A 21,397-nucleotide genomic window follows, 5' to 3' on the forward strand; every position below is an offset into this window, starting at 1 on the left:
TAATCCTATAGGAGGAGAGAGCAGAGAGGGAAAGGGAGAGCGGACAGGACAGGACAGGACAGGACAGGACAAGACAACAGGATCGCTGGGAGTGCTACAGGTGAACGTGAAGGATATAATCAACCTCTCTGGCTTCAATTTTCCCCCTTTTTTTCCCCTTTCTTAATTCAAGAGAACCAGGTAAGCCAAATACATGAAATAACATACGTTAGCCACTTACCATGCCATACTTAAAGCAGCAGCACTGTGACTTTCCTCTGCTAACCCGGATTTCAGCTTGGTGTCCTGCGAACTGATTTTTATTTTCTTAACTTATTTTTTTTACCATTGATCTAATAGCGCCTGCATGCTTGCTTAGGGGATACATTGAATCTCGTGTGTGTCCTGATGAAGATCTGATTAGATCAAAACGTTGACGACGCGATACAATGCAGCAGAGATTTTTCAGTATCACCAGTGTGCAGACTCTATATTTTTTTTTATATAAATTGAATCTTGACCATCAGGTTGAAATTCGTCTCAGAACCTCTGTCTAGGTCAGTGGTTCTCAACCTGTGGGTCGGACAAATAATTTTGGGAGGTCCCCAGATGATTTACTTAATGTGCAACATTGGTTTCTCAAAAAACAACAAAAGGTTTAAGTGTATAGAGGCTATCTGCACATGTCTGAAGTGACAATTTAAGGACTCTTTAATACTTCTAAAATGACAAATTAAACATTGGCCAAATTGTCAAATATTAGAGACAGAAATTGTGAAAATTGTCACAACGCCTGGCAACGCGAGGCGTTGTGAGCATGTAGATCTGCTATTTTCACAATAGAACCGTGTTATACAACATGTAATGCCTCAACTCTTAGTGCTCATCAGGGTGTTAAAATATGATTATTTTGGGGGTCGCGGGCGGCCTGAAAAGGTTGAGAACCACTGGTCTAGGTGAGGACATGACCTTTGACACGATTCTAAATGTCTCAACAGAAGTGCAGGGAGACAAAATACAACCACCCCAATCGGATAAGTTATTCTATTAACATAGTCTACCATACAGACTGGACAAAACAGAAAGAAAGGAGCAATTCTGGGAAATTGCAAATGGTTGCACCGATGTTCATGTATTGTCCAATCAGAATAGGGACATGTGGATGCAGAAGGACATCTTTCGGTAGCCCATTGACAGCAAGATCTCTTTTTCAAGGACGCCCTGAGCAATGAAAAACAACACAACAAGCAATTTAAAAATATAGATATTACATGAAGCAGGTACAGTCACAAGCACTTTAAATGTCACCATTGAGGCCCATTTGTGTGGAGCATAATGAACGAAGGCAGTCTTTCCTTGCTCACTGTTCATACGTGGACAGTACAGGTATAGCTAATGTGTGCCTGTGAACGTGTTCATCGTCCAGTGACTTTTCGATCTCAAAGTGAGGATAGGTAGGCTACAAACAAAGGAAGCTTACCACACAAGGTACCGTAATGCAGTGGTTCTCAACCTTTTCAAGCTGTGAGCCCCCAAATAATCATAGGTATTAGGATCTGTTTTGGGAAATGAGTGTGCACAAAGCACACACCTACAGAAATAATGTTAACATTTTGTATTAGTTATACAGTATCACAATAATAATGGGTGGTGTGTAACCAAATCCCACCTTTCATGACATGAAATGCAGCTCAAAGCACTTTACACAGCAGAAAATGAAGCACAAGTGCTTAACAGAGAAAAAGTTAAATAAAATAAAAAATACAGAATAAAAATAAATAATTAAAATGATTACAATAAAGCAGAGAAATAAAAACATAAAACATTGAAGAACAATTTCAGAACAGTGCGGACGTCAATTAGCAGCACAGGGATTTAAACATTCAGCTAAAAGCAAGCGTAAAGAAATAGGTCTTGAGCTGTGCTTTAAAGCTATCCACAGAGGCTGCCTGTCTTAGGTGTAGTGGGAGTTTATTCCAAGCTGTCGGTCTGTAGAAGCAGAAAGCTGCTTCACCATATTTTTTATATGTCATTGTTGGCGCCTCAAGTAGGTCTGCACTAGAGGACCTGAGTGGGCGGGTTGGAACATATCTATGCAGGCAGTCATAAAGGTACGAAGGTGCCAGACCATTTAGAGCTTTATAAACAAGTAAAAGTATTTTAAAATCAATCCTAAAAACAACCGGGAGCCAGTGTAGCGACGCTAAGACTGCAGTAATATGTTCTCTTATCTTAGTTTTAGTTAAAATAAACATGCCTACTGATGATGTCACTGGTCAGGCAGGATTCTGAACTACTGTCCACTGTCCATCCATCTCCTCTGAGGCACAGGACGAGTGGACAGAAATGATGATGCTATTTGACAATGACCAGCATTATTAGTGAGGACCAATTCTACGAAGGTAGGTTGGAAATCGGTGAAGTGCTCCTTTAAAGCACCATGTGACTTCTTTTTAATAAAACAATTTTTAGTGTAATAGTACTTTATTCAATTATTTATTAAAAGTCCATTGCGTTCAATGGAGGAGTGGTGCCCTGTTCTATTTGGTTCCTCAAGCTGTATAGACCGGGTGGACATACAAGTGTACTGTGTTCCTTGTACATTACCTCAGTAGTTCTTAACAATTTTGCTGCCATTTTAAACATAGCTGTACAAAGCAGCTGCCAAATTGTCCTTACCTTTTAACGTGGGCACGTGCACGCATCGGTCACGATCTGTGCGCAACTCATCTAGTAGACTTGTAGACTCGGTGACAGCTTTCGAATAAAAAAAACCCCATTGAAATAGACATATCCGTTGCCACGCTGTATCCCTGCTTATCCGCCAGTGTTTACATGAAAAAACATTGGACACAGCCAGCTGTGCGCTATGGTAACACATGGACACGTTCGCGCACATAGCAGACGATATGTGCGCAGATCATATGCCAGGCGGGTAAAAGAATCAAAAGCTACAAAATAAATAAAAAACAGCGTGAAAAAATACCATTCTATGGCCATGCAGTCAGCTCACTTGTTTACAATGAAAAGCTATGCGAACGGAGCTGCGATTGGACGTCAGACCGGATATGGAAACCTAGATCGCGACCGGATACAGTTAGGAGGCGGGCCTAAAGTCTCCGAAGCGGCTATATACAGCGACCATACTTTTAATCGTTTCATAATGATTGAAGCTAATTAAATCTTCGGGCTCCTCGGGCATCGCAGAGTGGTACAGCGGGAAATCTACGGTTTCGACGGGGATCGCAGGAAATGAGTTAACCTGTGGGTCAGGACCCCCAGGCGGGGGTCCCCAAATTAGTTTGAGGGGTCCACAAATGATTAACTTAATGTGCAACATTGTTTTCTCACTCAACAGTAAACAAACCAACATATTAACGTTTAAGTGTATAGAGGGTTTATGCACATTTCTAAAGTGACAATTTAGGACTTTTTAATACCTCTAAAATGACAAATGAAACATTGGCCAAATTGTCAAATATTAGAGGCAGAAATTGTGAAACTAGCCAATCCACATGGTTACAACGTTGTGACTGTGAGCATGTAGATCTGCTATTTTCACAATAGAACCGTGTTATACAAAATGTAATGCCTCAACTCTCAGTGCTCGTAGGGTGGGGTGGTCCCCAGTTTGTGCCTTGGGCATTAAAGAAACACTGTTCTGGCCTACTTTGAGTTGCATGAAATGAATAATGCATAGCAACACAACAGAAGACTTGATAATTTGAGTCTACTTCTGGTATGACCTGACCTAAATACAGAACGAAAAACTTGAAAAGTGTATTTTTGCCCACAGCATGTCCACAGGAAAGGAGAGGGCCAACTCTGTCGCCTCCGTCACCTCCGTGGCCTCTGTCACTAGTGCAGGCTCCGCCCAAGGCTCTACAGCCTCTGCAGAAAGGTAAGAAATCAATGGTGGAGGGACCGGGGATGGTTGTCACTCGGGTTGGTTGGCACATTTCTTATAGACCACCAGTGGTTCTCAACCTGTGGGTCCCAAAATTATTTTGGGGGGGGTCCCCTGATGATTAACTTTATGTGCAATGTTGTTAAACAAACCAACATAAAGTTTAAGTGTGTAGGGAGGGTATCTACACATTTCTAAAATGAAAAGGTAAGGACTTTTTAATTGATCTAAAAAGACAAATTAAACATTGACCAAATGGCCAAATATTAGAGGCAGAAATTGTGAAAATAGCCGATCTACATGCTCTGTGAGTATGTAGATCTGCTATTTTCACAATGGAACCGTGTTATACAAAATGTAATGCCTCAACTCTTAGTGCTCGTCAGGGTGGGGGGTCCCCAGTTAAAATATGATTATTTTGGGGGTCGCGGCCTGAAATGGTATGAGAACCACTGTTATAAACCATATTCACACCGCGGCCATCTTGGATTGCGTCAAGACATGGGGGTGGCCAATCTGGCCATGCATCTTGAGTCCGCATTACAAACACAGACTGTAGAGAAAACTTGGACTAAAGGGAACGGTGACATCACTCATTGGTTTCAGCGTCAATGAAGCCTATTTAGCAAGCATGAGCATGCCACCATCTTTCTACACCTGTCCTGAAAAATAGAAATAGTACCAGAATTCTATTCTAAATTCTAAAACAGTGAAACTTTCCCTTGAAGTCTCTTCTCTCGAAGTCTGTTCCTCCTATATTGCCTAGCAATATAGCAACTAGCAAACCAGATTACTAGGCCCTTGATTACAAACCATTGTAAACAATGGAGCGATGGGCCCAAAACATGGGTTAATTGTGTTCCACCAATTTCTTTTGACATCCTTATTTTGAAATGACATCCATGAGAGGAAGTAAAAACACTGTGGACATGGTCATTACGAAGAACAGATACTTTAGCTGAATGGTTAGGTAGCCCCCCTGGGGAACCACAGCCCCTGGTTGTCCCAAGTTCGATTCCAAGCCAGGCCAGCAATGTTGACGTGTCCCTGAGCAAGACTCTTAACACCTAATTGCTCACGCGCTCCTTGTGGGCAGCGAATCAGCTGTGTTGCGAATTTAAAATATTTTTTTAATATGGAGATGGGTTTCTGTCCGACAGTATAAATGTTTCAAGTGATTAGTCAACCCCACTGAGGGGACAGTACAGATGTGCTTTCCTCATAGTAGTAGGATAGTAGTAAGATGGTCGTGATTAGGGGTGTAACGATATAGTAAACTGTATCGAAATATCGTTTTTAACTTAAAAAATCGAAGAATATCGAAATGAAAACAGCTAAAATCTAATCATATCGTTTTATTTTCTATCGTATCGAATCGGCATGCCAGTGCAAAGAAACGATTGTATCGATACTACCTACTTGTGCATTGTATTTAGTATTTTTAAGAAGAAAATATTAAAAGGAGTGGTTTAATTACTTTTCCTTTCCATATAGCTTATTTAGGTCAATCGATAAATGTGTGTAATCTCTGGGTTCATGTCAAGGTGCAGGTTTGTCAATATACAATGTCCATGTATTTGGCAGATAATCACTGTGTTTACTTATTTATATCCATAATAATACATGTTTCCCTTAAAAACCTGCACTATCCACACGTTTCACACAGATTTAATTTCTTCTCTAAATAGTTACTATATCGATTTTAAATCATTGAATCGAATCGTATCGTATCGCCAGGAATGAACCAATATCGTCCATGTATCGTGATGTGTATTGAATCGCTATTAAAATGTATCGTTACACCCCTATGACGGTCATCTTTGCCTCCCTTGAGCTGTTGGAAGTGGATGTTTGACAGTCTTTTATTTTCCTCCTGACAGTAAAGACGTGACCCCGAAGACGTCATCGGGCTCCGTGAGCGATGTACCGAAGAGAGAAAGAAAGTCCAAGAAGGCAAAGAAAGATGCCGAAAGATTGAACAAAGTGTACAACTCTGTGCTGAACAGCGTGTTTGGAGCGGTATGTATGTGCAGTACCAGGGACGTGCAGAGAATGGTAGAGAGGCAGGCCCGGGGATGACATTTCTAAAAGGACCTTTTGGTGAAAATATGTAAAATAGCAGACCTCCAAGCTCACAACGCGTCGCGGATTGTGACTGTGAGCTTGAAAGTCGTTTATTTTCGGTGCTTGATTCCACACTGAACCAAGCATAATCAAGTAAACACTAGAGATGTGGCGTAACGGCATGGATTTCTACACATAGAGGGCAATTCTGGAGTTCAGGAGAGTTTGAACAAGACAATTCTCTTGAATGCTGCCTTTAGGTATGGCATGGAAAGAGGGCATTTGGATTTCTTTCACCATGGTAAAAAACTGCATTCATGGTCTTGAGAGCACACTTTTTACAGACGGATAAAAGAGCAGGGGTTCAAGCCCCCTTTGGTGTCTATGTGTGCACGTGCCTGTGCAGTGCTACAGCTGCAGGTAGCTGGTCAGTAGGCTACTATATATAATATGGTGCTTTCTGGGGTTGAAAGTGAGCACAAAGAGAACAGACCATGCAGTAATATCTGGAGGGTTCACTTGCTAACTCTGAGAGTGTAGAAATGGACGACAAAACAAATGATTTCATCCTGGCATCCCTATTTTGGTCATGTCATTGTAATGTTGCCGCTGGCTGGGCGTACCAGAGATTACAGGCGAATACACAACAAAAGGTGCGGTGCATGAACTCAGCACCTGTAACACTACACGCACATGAATTGAACGCTCAAGAGCCAGGCTCGATAGTACAGGTACAAGTACAAGTTAAATTAACATCAGATTTTGCTGTGATCATAACTGACAAGCCTATATACCGTACTGTGTGTGTGTGTGTGTGTGTGTGTGTGTGTGTGTGTGTGTGTGTGTGTGTGTGTGTGTGTGTGTGTGTGTGTGTGTGTGTATATATATATACCCTTTTTCTGAAATATATTCATAATCAGTGTTCGGCAATACTACTTAGGAGAGTAATATGTTACTTTTTACTTATGACATATTACTCCTTGGAAAAAGTAAAAACATTATATTACTGAATACTTGGAATCAAGAATAATATTACATTGTATGTAATATTACCAGCAAAAAAGAGGGGGAAAAAGTAGGCTACCGTATAAGATGTACAACAACAAAATCTTTTTAGCCAGCTCCTTTTAGAACTGAATCTTTATATATATATATATATATAATAATCATAAGAGTCAACAATCAGCCAAATGACTGTAAAATATTGTTGAAATCAATCTTCTTGACCTGTTAAACGAAATGTTTTCAAAAGAATGCCGACAAAACCAGAGTAATATGTAACTAGTAGGGCTGGGATGCGATTCAAATTTGTAATCTAATTAATTACAGGCTCTTTGATTAATTAATCGCAATTAATCGCATTTTAATTGCACATCGATATTTGACCTGAGAAGCAGGTCAAGTAAAACACATTTTGTTGAACGAGTGAGTTTTTAAAATATAAATCCACTGGGCCAAGCAAAGCACTCTGATCGGCTACTTCTCCCTTTGCGTTTGTTGTCTCTTCTTGGTTGGTGCATCGCTATGATCAAGGTTCTGTGGTGCAAAAACCCAAGTGCGATTAAAATGTGTTAATTTTTTTAATCACGTTAATTTTCTGTAATTAATTAATCGCAATTAATCAGTTAAAGTCCCAGCCTTAGTAACTAGGCTATTTTTTACAAAGTAATATAGTATAATATTACTGTTTTGGCATAGTAATCCCCTACACTACTCGTTACTGCGTAAATTAATAATATTACAGTAATACTGTATATTACTAGTAACCAGTTACTGCCCAACACTGTTCATAATACAAATAAATTGAGATGTGTAGCTTGATTATAACTTGATTCTTGATTGTGTGATGCAGTATGTGGTTAAGCCAGCGGGTAGGTGTTTATCCTCTTGTGGGTTAAGCCTGGTGGGACTGCAGTATAAATAGCTGTTACTAGAGGTTAACTGCCACACTTCATTATGCTTATCCAGGTCACTAGCATCATCACAACATTACACTGTTGCAAAGACCAAAAAACATGGGATCCTTTTCTGTATGCAACCATGCTGATGTTGAGGCGGCTACTTTGTTTACTTTTAGGCCATGGCTACAGGGAGCTGGATTTTTCATATTATCCTGTTTTTTTCAAATATCCACATACAAAATATCTAGGTCCACACGTCAAAGATATCTAGGTCTAACAATCACACACAGTAAAGTCTTCAGAGATATCCGGGTTCCCTGTCTACACGGATCCAGTCAATCGGATATTTTTCAATCTCTCCACTTATTTATCCGGTTTAAAAAATATCCAGTTTCACAGCCGAAATATCTAGCTTCGTGTGGCTGCAAGCCCCAACAGCATAAAAAACTTTCTAGCTTCAGAAATATCCAGCTCCGTGTAGCCGGCACCTAAATTACGATTTGCTTAGGACAACAACCTCAGGTCCTCAGCTGAATGTCTGAAAGACAAATGTGAAAAAAATAAGTATAATATTGCACTACATTACACGTATAAAGAAATACCGTATACTTCTTCCTCTTCTTTCTTCTTTGCCATGCAAGGACTCACAAAAAGTGCACCAAGCGCAAAGTCAACTCATGGTTTATTATTATATACTTTTTAGTTTTACCTTTATATAACCAGGCAGATACGTTTTAACAGTTTTAATTTACAAGTGTGCCCTGGCAAAAGGCATGACCTCCTTACTAGGGAGAGGGGAGGGATTATTTACTTGTTATAGCGGGTTTGTGTGGTTAAGTCGTTGTTATTAGGAATCATTTGTTTGTAAAAGATACATGCCGGGGTTGTTAGCGTGGATGAATTAAGCACGGTAACAGTCATGATAGGACAATATTTGAAGTAATGAGTGTGTTAGTGTGTGCTGCTCATGTAAGTCACACCTTTTTTATTTTCTCTGTATAGGAAAGAGAACTGGCTCAAGCTGAATTGGACGGTGAGTGTAATCATGGCCACAAGTCATGTTTATTTAAAGTAATAAAAAGACACTGATGTTATCAGTGGTGTGTAAAGTAACCAAGTACATTTCAAGTACTGTACTTTTACTTCTAGTCCACTACTTCTAGTCCACTACATCTCAGAGAAAAATATTTTACTTTTTACTCCACAGCTATTATTTGAAAACTTTAGTATAGTTATTACTTTGTAGATTTTGATTATTACAAAACAATACATTAACTTCTTCAACGCTATTTAAACTTTGGCTATTTGAAAATAGCCTATCTACAAGCGTGCTTGTACATCTGCTATTTTCAAATTATTAATTTGGTACTTTATGTGTTGTTGATGACAATACTTTTACTCAAGTCAATTTTGATTACATGCCTTTTTACTGTCTCTACATTGCACTATTGATACTTTTACTTAAAGGGATATTTCACCTGGGACAGTTTTTGATTCAGTATTTGGATTTGTTATTCATTTTATCAGACACGCCCCCTTCCTATACAAACCCCTTGTAACTTCATTTTAATCATAGATTCATTGAAAACACCCGTCCTTTTTTCTGGTGACTCCTGACGCCCTCCTAATACGTGAGCAGGCTGTGTTTTTTCGATAACCTTTTTCATTTATTATTACTGTTATTTTATTTTTATCTTTTTCAAGAAATGATTACAAATAAATGAAAAAAGTTATCGAAAAAAATACAGTCTGTTCACGTATTAGGAGGGCGTCAGGAGTCCGATTTGAAAAAAGCCTTAAAAACCTAAGTCCGATTTGAAAATTACCCTGTTTTTCTGGAAAAAGTACCAGTAAGACTCCCTAATCGGGAGATAAGCGACCGTAGGTCACTTATCTCCACAAATAGGGCAAAAATGTGTTTTGTCAAAATCTTCCTGATCCATGTTGATGACATGAGTGTAGACATACTGTGTAGTGATTTTCGTGTTTTTAGGGCAAAATCTGTAGGAGCAGTGTCCAAAAATGTGTTTTTAAAAATCGGCCTGGAGGTGGCGCTATATGGGAGAGATTCATGTTGATGGGATGAGTGTAGACATACTGTGTACCGATTTGCGTGATTTTAGGGCAAAAATTGTAGGAGCAGTGTCCAAAAATGTGTTTTGCAAGAATCGGCCTCATGGTGGCGCTAGAAGAGGGGCATGTGAGAAATGAGGGGTGGGGTCTCCGCGTTGCCTTGACGGACGAATAGGTACCGGCCCCGGCTCTCCCGGACGCTCCTAGCCCGAGTTACGGCATTTTATGTGAGCTGCAGTGGAGGGGGTCCTCCACTGGGGGCGCCACCACTTTTGCATCCGTTCTGGAGCACCAGGAGTCGGTGGTCCCCGGGAATTCCCCGTGAGCAGCCCCGTTGGGGTGGTCATTTGGTCATTTTTGCACATTTGGTCATTTTTTACATCTGGGGGTCCCCTAGGGACCTGGGGGTCCCTGGAGCTCCGGGGGTCCTTGGAGGTTGTAGTTTGGCAGGTAAGGAGTGTGTGTGCAAAATTTGGCATGGATCGGGGCAACGGTTGCGGAGATATGAGCAGGGCAAGAGTGTGACGTGTGAGGTGTGACAGACAGACTGACAGACAGACTGACACTTTGTGCAGGGTTTGATAGTAAATGCGACCTACGGTCGCAATTACTCAGTCTCTGTAGCAGCTAGAAACAAAATTCCAAAACTATTTGATAGCTTACACATTTGGCTTTCATAGAAAATGTTCTGGAAAACTTAAAAAAAATAAAAAGTTGCTACATAATGACTGTACATGTACTACACAAAAATGTGTCCCCGGCTGTGATGAGTAAAAGCACAAAAATGTGTTCCCGTCCATAAAAAAATGCTCTGCTCACAAAACGTATGAACTATTTTGCCACAGAGCTGGCCGAGGCCTTCAAGGAGTTTGACTACGACTGCGACGGCTACCTGAACTACAAAGACGTGGCAGAGTGCATGAGGACCATGGGGTACATGCCCACCGAGATGGAGCTCCTGGAAATAGTGCAACAGATCAAGATGAGGAGTGAGTCACTCATATAGGACAGTGGTTCTCAACCTGTGGGTCGGGACCACGAGGGGGGGCGCCCCCCCCAGAGTCTAGACCGTGTTTGTATGCACAGTAGTATGTCACTGTCCACACATTTGTCCACCAGAGGGTGCCAAAAACACAAAGACCAACATGAGCAGATACAGCCATGCAGCTCACTGTGTATGAATGTACAAACTATGCACTGTATGCACTCTGTCTGCAAGCAGTTATTTTATGAATTATTATATATTATATATTATATACATAGATATATGTATATATTTTATATGTATATGTTTTCTTTTTTTTTTTTTTTTTTTTTTTTTCTGTCTTTGTAACTGAACACACCTGCATGTGGTGACTCTTGTCCACAGTGGGCGGGTTGATGGACCTTGATGACTTCATTGAGCTGATGGCACCCAGGTTGATGGGGGAGACAGCTGGCATGATGGGGCTCCCAGAGCTGCAATCAGCCTTCCAACAGGTGGGCCCACTGATTCACACTGTGAAGCCTCAAGATAACTGAAAACACATGCAAGGTTTTCTTCAACATAGTCACTGAATATAGTTTACTTGACTGCTTTAACTATTGAAAAATAGCAGATATACAAGCTCGCAGCGAGCTTGTAGATCTGCTATTTTTTTTAAATCGTGAAAATTTGAATTTTTACCCGATTCTATAAGTGTCTTTTGAATCCTTCTAAGGTTTTTTGGACAAACCTATGTTTCTATGTCAGCAATCTGGCCAGCCATCGTCAAACAAAAGGTCCCTTTCACTTAACTGGAGCTCAGTTAGTCTGTTCTTGAGAGACTACTATGTGTCAGTGGTTCTCAAACTTTTTCATGTGAAGGACCCCCAAAATGATATTTATTTGGCCACGGACCCCCATCTCAAAATATTTAGTTCCAGGGACCACCCAGGAGCAAAATTTGAGTTACAGACATTCGCTTTAAAAATACATATATTCAAAGATTTTCAACACCAAATATATCAACACCTGCCAGTCGCAATGTGGGACAGAGTCTTACTTTGGGGGACGCCTGAAAAATCATGGAAATGTGAGACTGTCCCTCGCAAAGGGGGACATCTGGTCACTCTACCCAGAGTTGGTGTCGAAGTGTGCTTGAGCAAGACTTTGAACCCCCTCTCCCGGTGAGCAGGTTGGTGCCTTGCATGGTTTCCTCTGCCATCGGTGTATGAATGCGTGTGTGAATGGGTGAATGTAATGCACAATCATTGTAAAGCGCCTTGGATAAAGAAATGCACCATTTACCTAAGGCAGGGGTCTTCACCATTTTCAGGCCAACGACCCCTTAGCTGAGAGAGAGATGAAGCAGGGACCCCCCACTAGTACATACTGTATAAAATTGTGTTGCAAAATAAAAATGTTCATATTTCTGAACAGACAGGATAGACTTGTTGACAGAACTAGCATCAGTGTAGGTTGTTGGTTTGATGTGTAGTTTAGACATTCCCTCTACAAAAAAAAAAAAAAAGAAAAGAAGAAAATGCTACTCTTGGCTAATGTTCAATGCACACAGAATAGGGACACTATGGTTCAAGTGGTTAGCGTAGAAAAAATAAAGTTCCTATCACACAAAGATTTGGAGGACCCTCTGTACTAACTCTGAGGACCCCCTAGGGGTCCTGACCCAGACCCCCTGTTGAAGACCCCTGACCTAAAAATGTTGCTTATATTTGTGACCAGGGACATGCAGAGAATGTTAGAGGCAGGGGCTGAAATTTCTAAAAGGGCCTTTTGGTGAAACTACTGAAAATAGCAGACCTCCAAGCGACGCGTTGTAAGTTTGGAGGTCGGCTGTTTTCGGTATATACCACTCTAAACAAAGCATAATCAAGTGAATTTATGTCTACACAGAGAGGGCAATTTTTTTGCTGCATTCAAGTTCAGGAGTGTTTGGACAAGGCATTTATTTTGAATGCTGCCCCTTTGATGTGTATGTGTGCTTGTGCATGTGCCTGTTTGTGACTGTTCCATCATGGTTCTCTCTCTCTCTCTCTCTCTCTCTGTCTCTGTCTCTCTCTCTCTCAGTTTGACACAGACGGCGACGGGAAGATCAACCTGGAGGAGATGAAGGAGGCGGTGAAGAGCCTGCTGGGGGAGAAGCTGAAGAAGGGAGAGCTGGAGGAGACCATGAAGGAGCTGGACATCAACGCCGACGGAGACATCGACTTCGAGGGTGAGGCGGGTCCGCCGTTTGTGGACGCATGCAGGGGTGTCCCACCACATTCTGAGCCCTGGCTGGGTACAAGGATTCTACTGCGGGCCTGCCATGAATGTTCTTCATGCGTTCCCATTTAGACTGGGAACGCATTATTACGCGTTATTTTGTGCTTTAACTGTTGAAAAACAGCAGATCTACAAGCTCACAGCGCAGCACCGAGTACCACGCTGTGAGCTTGTAGATCTGCTAAAATGGTATGTATTTGGTCACGGCCCCCCATCTGAAAATATTTAGTTCCAGGGACCCCAGAAGCAAAATCTGAGTTTCAAATGTTCGCTTAAAAAAATACATCGGTATATTCAAAGATTTGCACACATTTTCGTGACTTTTCAAAAATAGCAGATCTACAAGCTCGCAGCGTGGCACTCTGTGTCGTATCTATCTAAATCTGCTATTTTTCAATAGGTAAAGTATAAAATAATTAAGGCCCCTCCACCTTGGGCCCTAGTAACTCAGTCCCACTTTTCCACACCTTGTGACACCCCTGTGTGGACGAGTCTTGGTCTAAAACCCTTTCTGTGTCGCATTAGACTCGAAAAGCTTTAACCATTATTTGATGCTTTAGCAATTAAAAAATAGCAGATATACAAGCTCGCAGTGTGCACTCCCAGCTTGTAGATCTGCTATTTTTGAAAAATCACGACAATTTGCGCAAGTTTTTGAATATATTGACCCGATTCTGTAAATGTCTTCTAAATCCTTCTGAGGTTTTTCAAAAACTCATGTTTCTATCATCAGTGGTTCTCAGACCTTTTCGTGTCAAGGACCACCAAAGTGATATGTATTTGGCCGCGGACCCCCATCTCAAAATACTTTGTTCCAGGTACCCCGAGAAAGAATGACCAGGGTTCCCACACATTTTTACCAATTCATTTCCAGAACTTTTCCAGAATATTTAAACCAATTTCCAGGACTATATAACAATAATTCAGCTCAATAACGAGTCGCTTACTCCTATGCGAAATGCCCAAAGACAGGTAGTGTATTCCAGTGGTTCTCAACCTATAACACGTTTCTATTGTGAAAATAGCAGATCTACATGCACACAACCGTTGTGAGCATGTAGATCGTCTATTTTCACAATTTCTGCCTCTAATATTTGACAATTTGGCCAATGTTTAATTTGTAATTTCAGAGGTATAAACAAAATCAATAACCAAAGACAATGCATAGCTATTTTTTCCAGGACCTTCCAGGACCCTTGATCAATTCCAAAACCTTTCCAGTACTGGAAAAATATTTGTCTAATTTCAAAATATTTCCAGGAATTTCATGACCGTGGGAACCCTGAATGACTTGAGTTCTCTTCTCTGCTCTGCTCTTCTCTTCTTCAGAGTTCGTGATGATGCTGTCCATTCGTTAGCTTGTGAGAGGACTTTGGCAGTCCAGACAGAGGCGGCCCTGGGCTCATCTACTGTACCATGTACAGTTACTGTACTTCAGTGTAGGGATGGGCCTTTATGAAAATCTCATATCACGATTATTGTGACAAAAGAAATCGCGATTTACGACATTATCACGATGATCAAAATCCATTATCCTGGGGCGGAACATTTGCCAAAAAATAGCCGATCTACAAGTTCACAACGCGTTGTGAGCTTGTAGATCGGCTATTTTTTGGCATAGACATTTGATAGAGAGTGAAGAAATTACTGTATCAAGTACGTATATTATAAGTACCTTTTACCAATAGAGAGGGTTTACCAATAGAGAGGGTTTAAGTGGTACAGGATATGCAGCTCTGCAAATAAAAGTTGAATTAATCCCAGTGCATGACGGAGGACGATATCACAGTAAATTAAATCTCTGTGATACAATTATCGTGAGTGTTTTTTATCACGATAAACAAATAATATTAGGTATCGTCCCATCCCTACTTCAGTGTAGACTAAATATACCAGCGTTTATCTGTTCTGTAGTGAATGTCGGCTTCTACAACATAACGCGTGCCTATGAGCACTACTTGGCATGGTGCTTCATAATAATATTTGGTATGATCTACTCTATACACTACACCTGTAATTGTAATGTTATTTTTGAACAGATTCCTCTGTGATATTGTATGTAAATAAGATTATTTTGCTATTTTGTTAAAGAAATTAAGAAAGTTGTTATTTTGGAAAAGGTCTCGTCACTGTGTTGCAATGGACCTCGCACCCACTGTTTAACACCTGTAAACCCATTATGTGGCAATAACGATGATTCTGATTCAAAACTATGGCTACGACGTATTGCAAAATGGCTTTTAATAAAACCCTGAAAATAAGTGCAATTGCCAAATCTACAAGTTCACAATGCATCACAGTGTGATTGTTGAGCGTAATACCAGATCGTCTATTTTCGCTTTATAAACACATGACTGAATGAACTGACGCATCTTAGGTCTTTCAGAAGTTATGTTTATTCCTAAAACCTTTCTCTCATAAACGTGTGGCGATTGTTAAACAACAAGGAAATGATGAAAGTAATGATACTTATCTAGAAAAGGATTATTTAACCCACATGTCACCAATATCATAATCCTAATGCTATAATGCCCTCTGAGGCAGCTGCACATCCAAAACCATTGGTGCAGTTACCGTATATCAGGGGAAAAGTCACATTTCAGGAGATCATTTGACATTACATTCTTGCTCGCACCACTTTACGGAGCTGACAATTGTTACATTTTAAGGAATTAAAGGACAACTTTGTTTTTTTACAACAAGGGTTCATATTTTAGATTGTAATTAGAAAAGAAAAGATGATGTTGAAATGTTTTAATTTACTGATTTTAGTACTTTATTTCAGTGGGTGGGGGCATGCGTACAAGTGGCTAAATATATCTTTTTAGACACAATAAGGCATCATTTTCTTTGTTACTATTCACACTAGCCCCCATAAGTCAGATCTGCCCATGAAAGATTGCAGTGCATCTTGGGAATGGGCTTATTGTGTCTAAAAAGACATATTTAGCCACTTGCATGCATGCCCCCAACAAAATCATTAAAACGATAGAAAGAAGTCAATGAAAACATTCTAACACTCATCTTTTCTTTTCTCTAATGACTATCTAAAATATGAACCCTTGTTGTAAAAAAACAAAGTTGTCCTTTAAAGTGGTTGTCCGTTCAAGTGCTACAACTCAAGACCAGCGTTTGGAATGCTCCCCAGTTGGAAAGTCTACAGGCTTAATACTACTGGTAATTTAAACTATATATTATTATAATATCAAACCATATGTGCACACAATTCAGCAAAATCTCCCAGCATATCATGCGGCAATACAGCATGTAACCTGCAGGAAATGAAAGTCTCGTTGCCAGACAAAATAACAAAATTAGAAATAAATAAACAAGCTAAAACTAAAGCATTAAGTCACATAAATAGGGAGGAAAATGATAAAAATGGCTTCCAAACTGGCTTCCGTTCTTTCAGGCGGAGTGGATTATTATGGATGTGGCTTCCAGGGACGTGCTGGGCCCCTGATTCAGCCCGGAAAAAAGAGTTGTAGAGGCCCTCATTGCGCGCTATAGAGAGAGATCTCTCTCTATAGCGCTGCTGCTACTTTGACATTTCAGATCATGACAAGTGACGAGCCAGTGCGCCAATTACATGAGTTATATTTCGTCGTTGTCGGGTGGAAACCTTGTATGTCCAAAACCGTTTGTATTTATCATTTTAAAAATGATTTAAACTGATTTAAAGTGAAAACAGCCGATCTAGAAGCACACAACGCCTCGCACCGCGAGGCGTTGTGTGCTTGTAGATCTGCTGTTTTCACTACTTTTGTGCGACGGCCTTGTATGATGAAGCAGGGCTTTGCTTTGGGAAAAAAACAAATTTGAAACTTGGAGATACAAGGTTTCTGCCTGACAGTGACGATTTACTTTGTTGGCCGCCCAGCCCCCAAAATGGAACGAAGGCCGACATTACATTTTTTATTTTTTTCCTAATGGCCGGCCTGGACCGGCCGGGAATGAACCGGCCGTCCGCTTTTCCCAATGGCCAGCACGTCCCTGGTGGCTTCGCAGGCCACAGGAGTCCGAAGTTTGGCCTGTGATATTGTCAGTGTTTTCTGCACGAAACGGATAAAAAAAAAATTAAGAGAGAGAACCTACTTCGTCAGTAAGATGTTGAGATGTTGTCCATTGTGAGCACAATATCATCTGAATCGTTCCCATTGGAAGTAATAAGCAGCGAATGTGGTCACAACCTTGTACCTCAAGGTCTGAGGAAGAGCATACAGCTCGAAACGTTACCACAGTAAAGCTCTATATTGGGAACTGCAAATTTGGTGTGCGGACTTTTTTCTTTTGTATTGTTGATTACTTTTAGTCCAGCACCCAGCCTATATGGCTTTGGATGTGCATGTTTTTTAGGCTGTTTGACAGCTTTTTTCTCCTCCATGTAGTCAAATAGGAATAACTTCATAACAATAGCAAAGAGGTGTCCACATCGATTGGAAGATTACTCACATGCGAACCGGCGTCTACATACACGGATTGGGAGGAGTACGAAGCAAAAATGTCCATCATTATGTCATCTCAAATTCTAAAACGTTAATCGACATTAAGCAACGTCACTGCAGTGGTTGACACTAAGTTCTCAGAGGCACTTGCCTGTCGGGCAAGTACAGGTCATGTTCCACTTGCCCAAAGGTCATGCCCTCTTGCCCGAAAAGTAAATCGTCCATTATAAAATGATAGGTAAGATTTTAATTACCGCTCAATTTAACACTGATTTCTTTACTTTCTGGGGCTGAGCGATAAAAAATGCCATACCTCGATCCCTCCAAATCCAAATACCTACATAGCTATGATTGAATGTCTATGGTTTCACACTTGTTATTTTATATTTGTAAGTGTAGCAACAGTAAAAACAGCACATAATAGGTAAGCGGTGCTCTTATTTTACATTCCACAGACAAGAAGAAGGTGTTTAGACAGATATCTTGTGTTGTGTTTATGGGTGGTTGTGTCCCCTCTAAAATGAGCACTTGCCTGGTCGGGCAACCTGAAAGCCAACTTCACCTGCCCGAACGTTTCATTTACCTGCCAGGGGCAGGTGGGCAAGCCTTATGCCTCATTCACATACAGAAAAGCCAAGCTAATGGTTTGCTTGGTAATTCAATGTATTCTCTATGCAAACCAGCTTTTAAAATGTCCAAGCTGGAACAAAAAAGCTTGGAAATTTTTAAAGCTGGTTTGCACAGAGAATACATTGAATTACCAAGCCAACCATTAGCTTGGCTTCTCTCAGTGTGAATGCAGCATTAGTGTCAATGCCTGCACTGCTGCGTGATTACGGGTCCAACTGGGAAAGATGGATAACCACGCCCCGGACTCATTTTTGAAGCTTGTGATTGGCTGAACCGGACGTAGGGAGCGCTCCGTTGTAGTCACTTGGACCGCGCGAGGTGCACCAACACCCAATTATCATGGCGTTTATCGTGCGCTTGCCCAGGCCTTACGGCCTGGGCATAAATATAACGATTGCATTCACCACGGCTTCGTAACTCGCGCGGCGCTCCGACGGCCGCGCGGCCCTGGCCCGCTCTTCGCGGCCACTCGCGCCTGCGGTGCTCGGGGGCGAAGAGCAGGACCAAGGTCTGCTATCCTTTGTTCCTCTTGAGTCACATAATGTTTTAGCTCTATCGTTTTAGCCATTTAACAGCAGCAAAACCCTGTGTTAACACTGCTACATACAACATGGAAGAAACGGCAAAAGAAACTGCAAAATAAAGGGTTTCTCTAATGTCAACTGTATGTAACGAAGTAGCTTATCAATTAAGCCAGTGGTTCTCAACCTTTTTATAATCACATTTGAACTGGGGACCCCCCCCCCCCCCCCCAACCTGATAAGCACTTGGAATGTAGGAGTTGAGGCATTCAATTTAGTTTGACTCGGTTCCGCAGATAAATATTGTGGGAAAATAGCTGTTGTGTGCTTGTAGATCGTCTATTTTTTTGCCTCTTTCTGATATTATTTGACAATTCCGCCAATGTTTGACCAGTTTTTATAGTATAGTTTGCTGATAACCTTTGATGCAGTAATGGTCTTTTTTCATTTCATTTATTTTCTTTCTTTTTTTCATCTTCTTTTAAGGAATTAAAATAATCTTAAAAGTCCTTAAATCTTCACTTTACTGTCATCTGGGGACCCCCAAAAAAAGTCACGTGGGTTGAGAACCAATGAATTAAGCTAGCAAGACTATCCCAGAAAATTAAGAAAATTAAGCTTTTGCACTAAATGTTCATCAACTTGTGAATTCACTCTCAGAGAAGGGGTCCGCGGGGGGCATGAGCGTATTTTGAAGCAAAACAGAAAGTGAGTACCACTTTGTCACGCTTGCCTTTGGTTGTCCAGCTGTGAAATGACCCGCTGGTCAGGGTTAGAGTCCTAGTGGTGACATCATTGACTCCTGTGACATCACTTGACTCCTCCTTTTCCATTCCTGTCACTCGGCGCGGTCGCAGGGGAATGTTTGGACAAGCTTTTTGTAAACCACAAGACTGCACTTTCCAACAAGCAGGCTTTTTTTGTTGCTGTTGTAAACATAGGCTTTTTTCACTCAATGTATTTAATTAACCACTTAAGCTCAACGTGTCGCAATAATGCAACATGTTGAGCTAGTAGAACTGCATTATTTAAAAATTATAATAAATAATAATAATAATAATAATAACACTAATAAAAATTACATTTTTAAAACCTTTTGCCCAATAAGGACATGCCCAAAACAGTGACACCAAGATTATAGTGGTAAATGTCTTGCTTTTGTGCATAGAACGCATCGTATGTTCTAGTATGTTTTCTAGTCTTTTGTAACGCATTGGTCTGCTCAAGGCGTCGGCATGACAATTTGGGTTGGGACTTGGGAGTACATTCAGTTTTGCTCAGGACTACTTGGACTAAACGCTCGCTCCTGTACTCACTATAAATGTACGCATAAGGTGCTGCTTTGGACAAAAGGGCCAGCGAAAAATGGTTAACGCATTCTAGCACCCGGGTCGCACTGCGTCGACAAGTTGGGTGAAATCTGACCACGTGTCAGACTTTGACACAAACATCCTGTCAGGTTACATGTTGACGGGTGAATGCAGAAAAGTGAGAAAAAAAAAGGTGAATGCGGAAAAATTTAGATACGCATTCCAGTCACGTGAGCGCAGGACTACCGGGAATGTTGGAAAGAGACGCAACGGGGGAAGTCAATGCTTCCCATCGCGTCAACATAGTACGACCTGGGAGCCAGAATGTGTAGACGTAGTCGTCAGCGTGGAAACTGGGCTTTGATCGAAGCATTTGTGTCTCGTCCAACTATCAGCCTTTTTTTTAGTCACTCAAAACTCAACAGGGAACGACTCGTCACAACATCCTTTACCATTTCCCACAATGCATCTGTCCAGTGGACAGATTCTCCCGACGCTATACGCAAGCTCATTTCTTCTCCATTCTTCTGTAACATCTCCTTTGCGTTCCTTTTATCCTCTGAGGGGCTCGATATATGTCATTGCACGTGACGTCGCGCAGCATAATCTGCTATTCTCGGTGCACAACACCGGCGCGTAAGTGAGTATAAATCCAGTGGTAATGTGTCAAATCTGGGTTTGCCAGTAAACAGACAAGCCTGTGTTCTAGTTCACACATCCGTGAAGGGCGTTGTGCACAGTGGCGTCAGTTCCGCAAAAGCTAAGGTATGGCAACACGACTTTAGCAACAGGCATGATGAATTCATCTTAAGTATGTTTTGTTTTTTTCCCCCCTGTAGCCAAGGTATGGCAGCTGCCATACCTTGCCATACCCAATTGACGCCTCTGACGCGTTCTAGTTCACATAGCCGCAAAGCGCGTTGTGCGCCTGGGTCAGCGGTTCAATCCATTGGAGCGTCTTCGGACCCATGTTTGTCGTCGTCGTTTGTTTTCGCTCGGCCTTACATCCCATTGGTCAGTTCGTCGGGCCTTACATCTCATTGGTCAGTTCGTCGGGCCTTACATCTCATTGGTCAGCTCGTCGGACAGCTCGGCCATGATGTCGTGCACCCATACGTCGTGCTCCTCCTGCGAGGTGTCCACCAGGAACACGGTCAGCTTCCTGTCCCAGGGGTGGAGCGCCTCCTGCACCGCCTCCAGCTGCGCCACCAGCGGCTTCTTCTCCACGTGGTTGCGGAAGACGATGGAGGCCTCCTCCGACCACTGCCTCTGCTTCACCCCTGTATGGCGGAGAGGAGGGGTGGGCGACATGGTGATAAA

General features: G+C 41.5%; 2 protein-coding genes across 2 annotated transcripts in view; one reads left to right on the top strand and one right to left on the bottom strand.

Annotated features, from left to right (window-relative positions):
- Positions 1–3,776: 3,776 nt before the first annotated feature.
- LOC308297826 (calcium-binding protein 5-like) lies at positions 3,777–14,529 on the top strand (the record flags this gene model as incomplete). The annotated part of the gene is made up of 7 exons (XM_080741393.1): positions 3,777–3,880; positions 5,767–5,905; positions 8,854–8,884; positions 10,770–10,913; positions 11,294–11,403; positions 12,974–13,121; positions 14,501–14,529. The coding sequence occupies 7 exons, from the start codon at positions 3,777–3,779 to the stop codon at positions 14,527–14,529; spliced, it is 705 nt and encodes a 234-aa protein (XP_080597519.1).
- Positions 14,530–19,932: 5,403 nt separating this feature from the next.
- Positions 19,933–21,397, bottom strand: part of tdrd7b (tudor domain containing 7 b) — a 52,724-nt gene continuing 51,259 nt past the window's right edge. Inside the window, exon 20 of the mRNA XM_080742162.1 lies at positions 19,933–21,357. Coding sequence (XP_080598288.1) covers positions 21,137–21,357 — 221 coding nt within the window. The 3' untranslated portion in view covers positions 19,933–21,136. The remainder of the gene's footprint in view (positions 21,358–21,397) is intronic.

Source organism: Nannobrachium achirus (genome assembly GCF_963921795.1).
Source record: "Nannobrachium achirus genome assembly, chromosome: 14".
Taxonomy (NCBI): Eukaryota; Metazoa; Chordata; class Actinopteri; order Myctophiformes; family Myctophidae; genus Nannobrachium; species Nannobrachium achirus.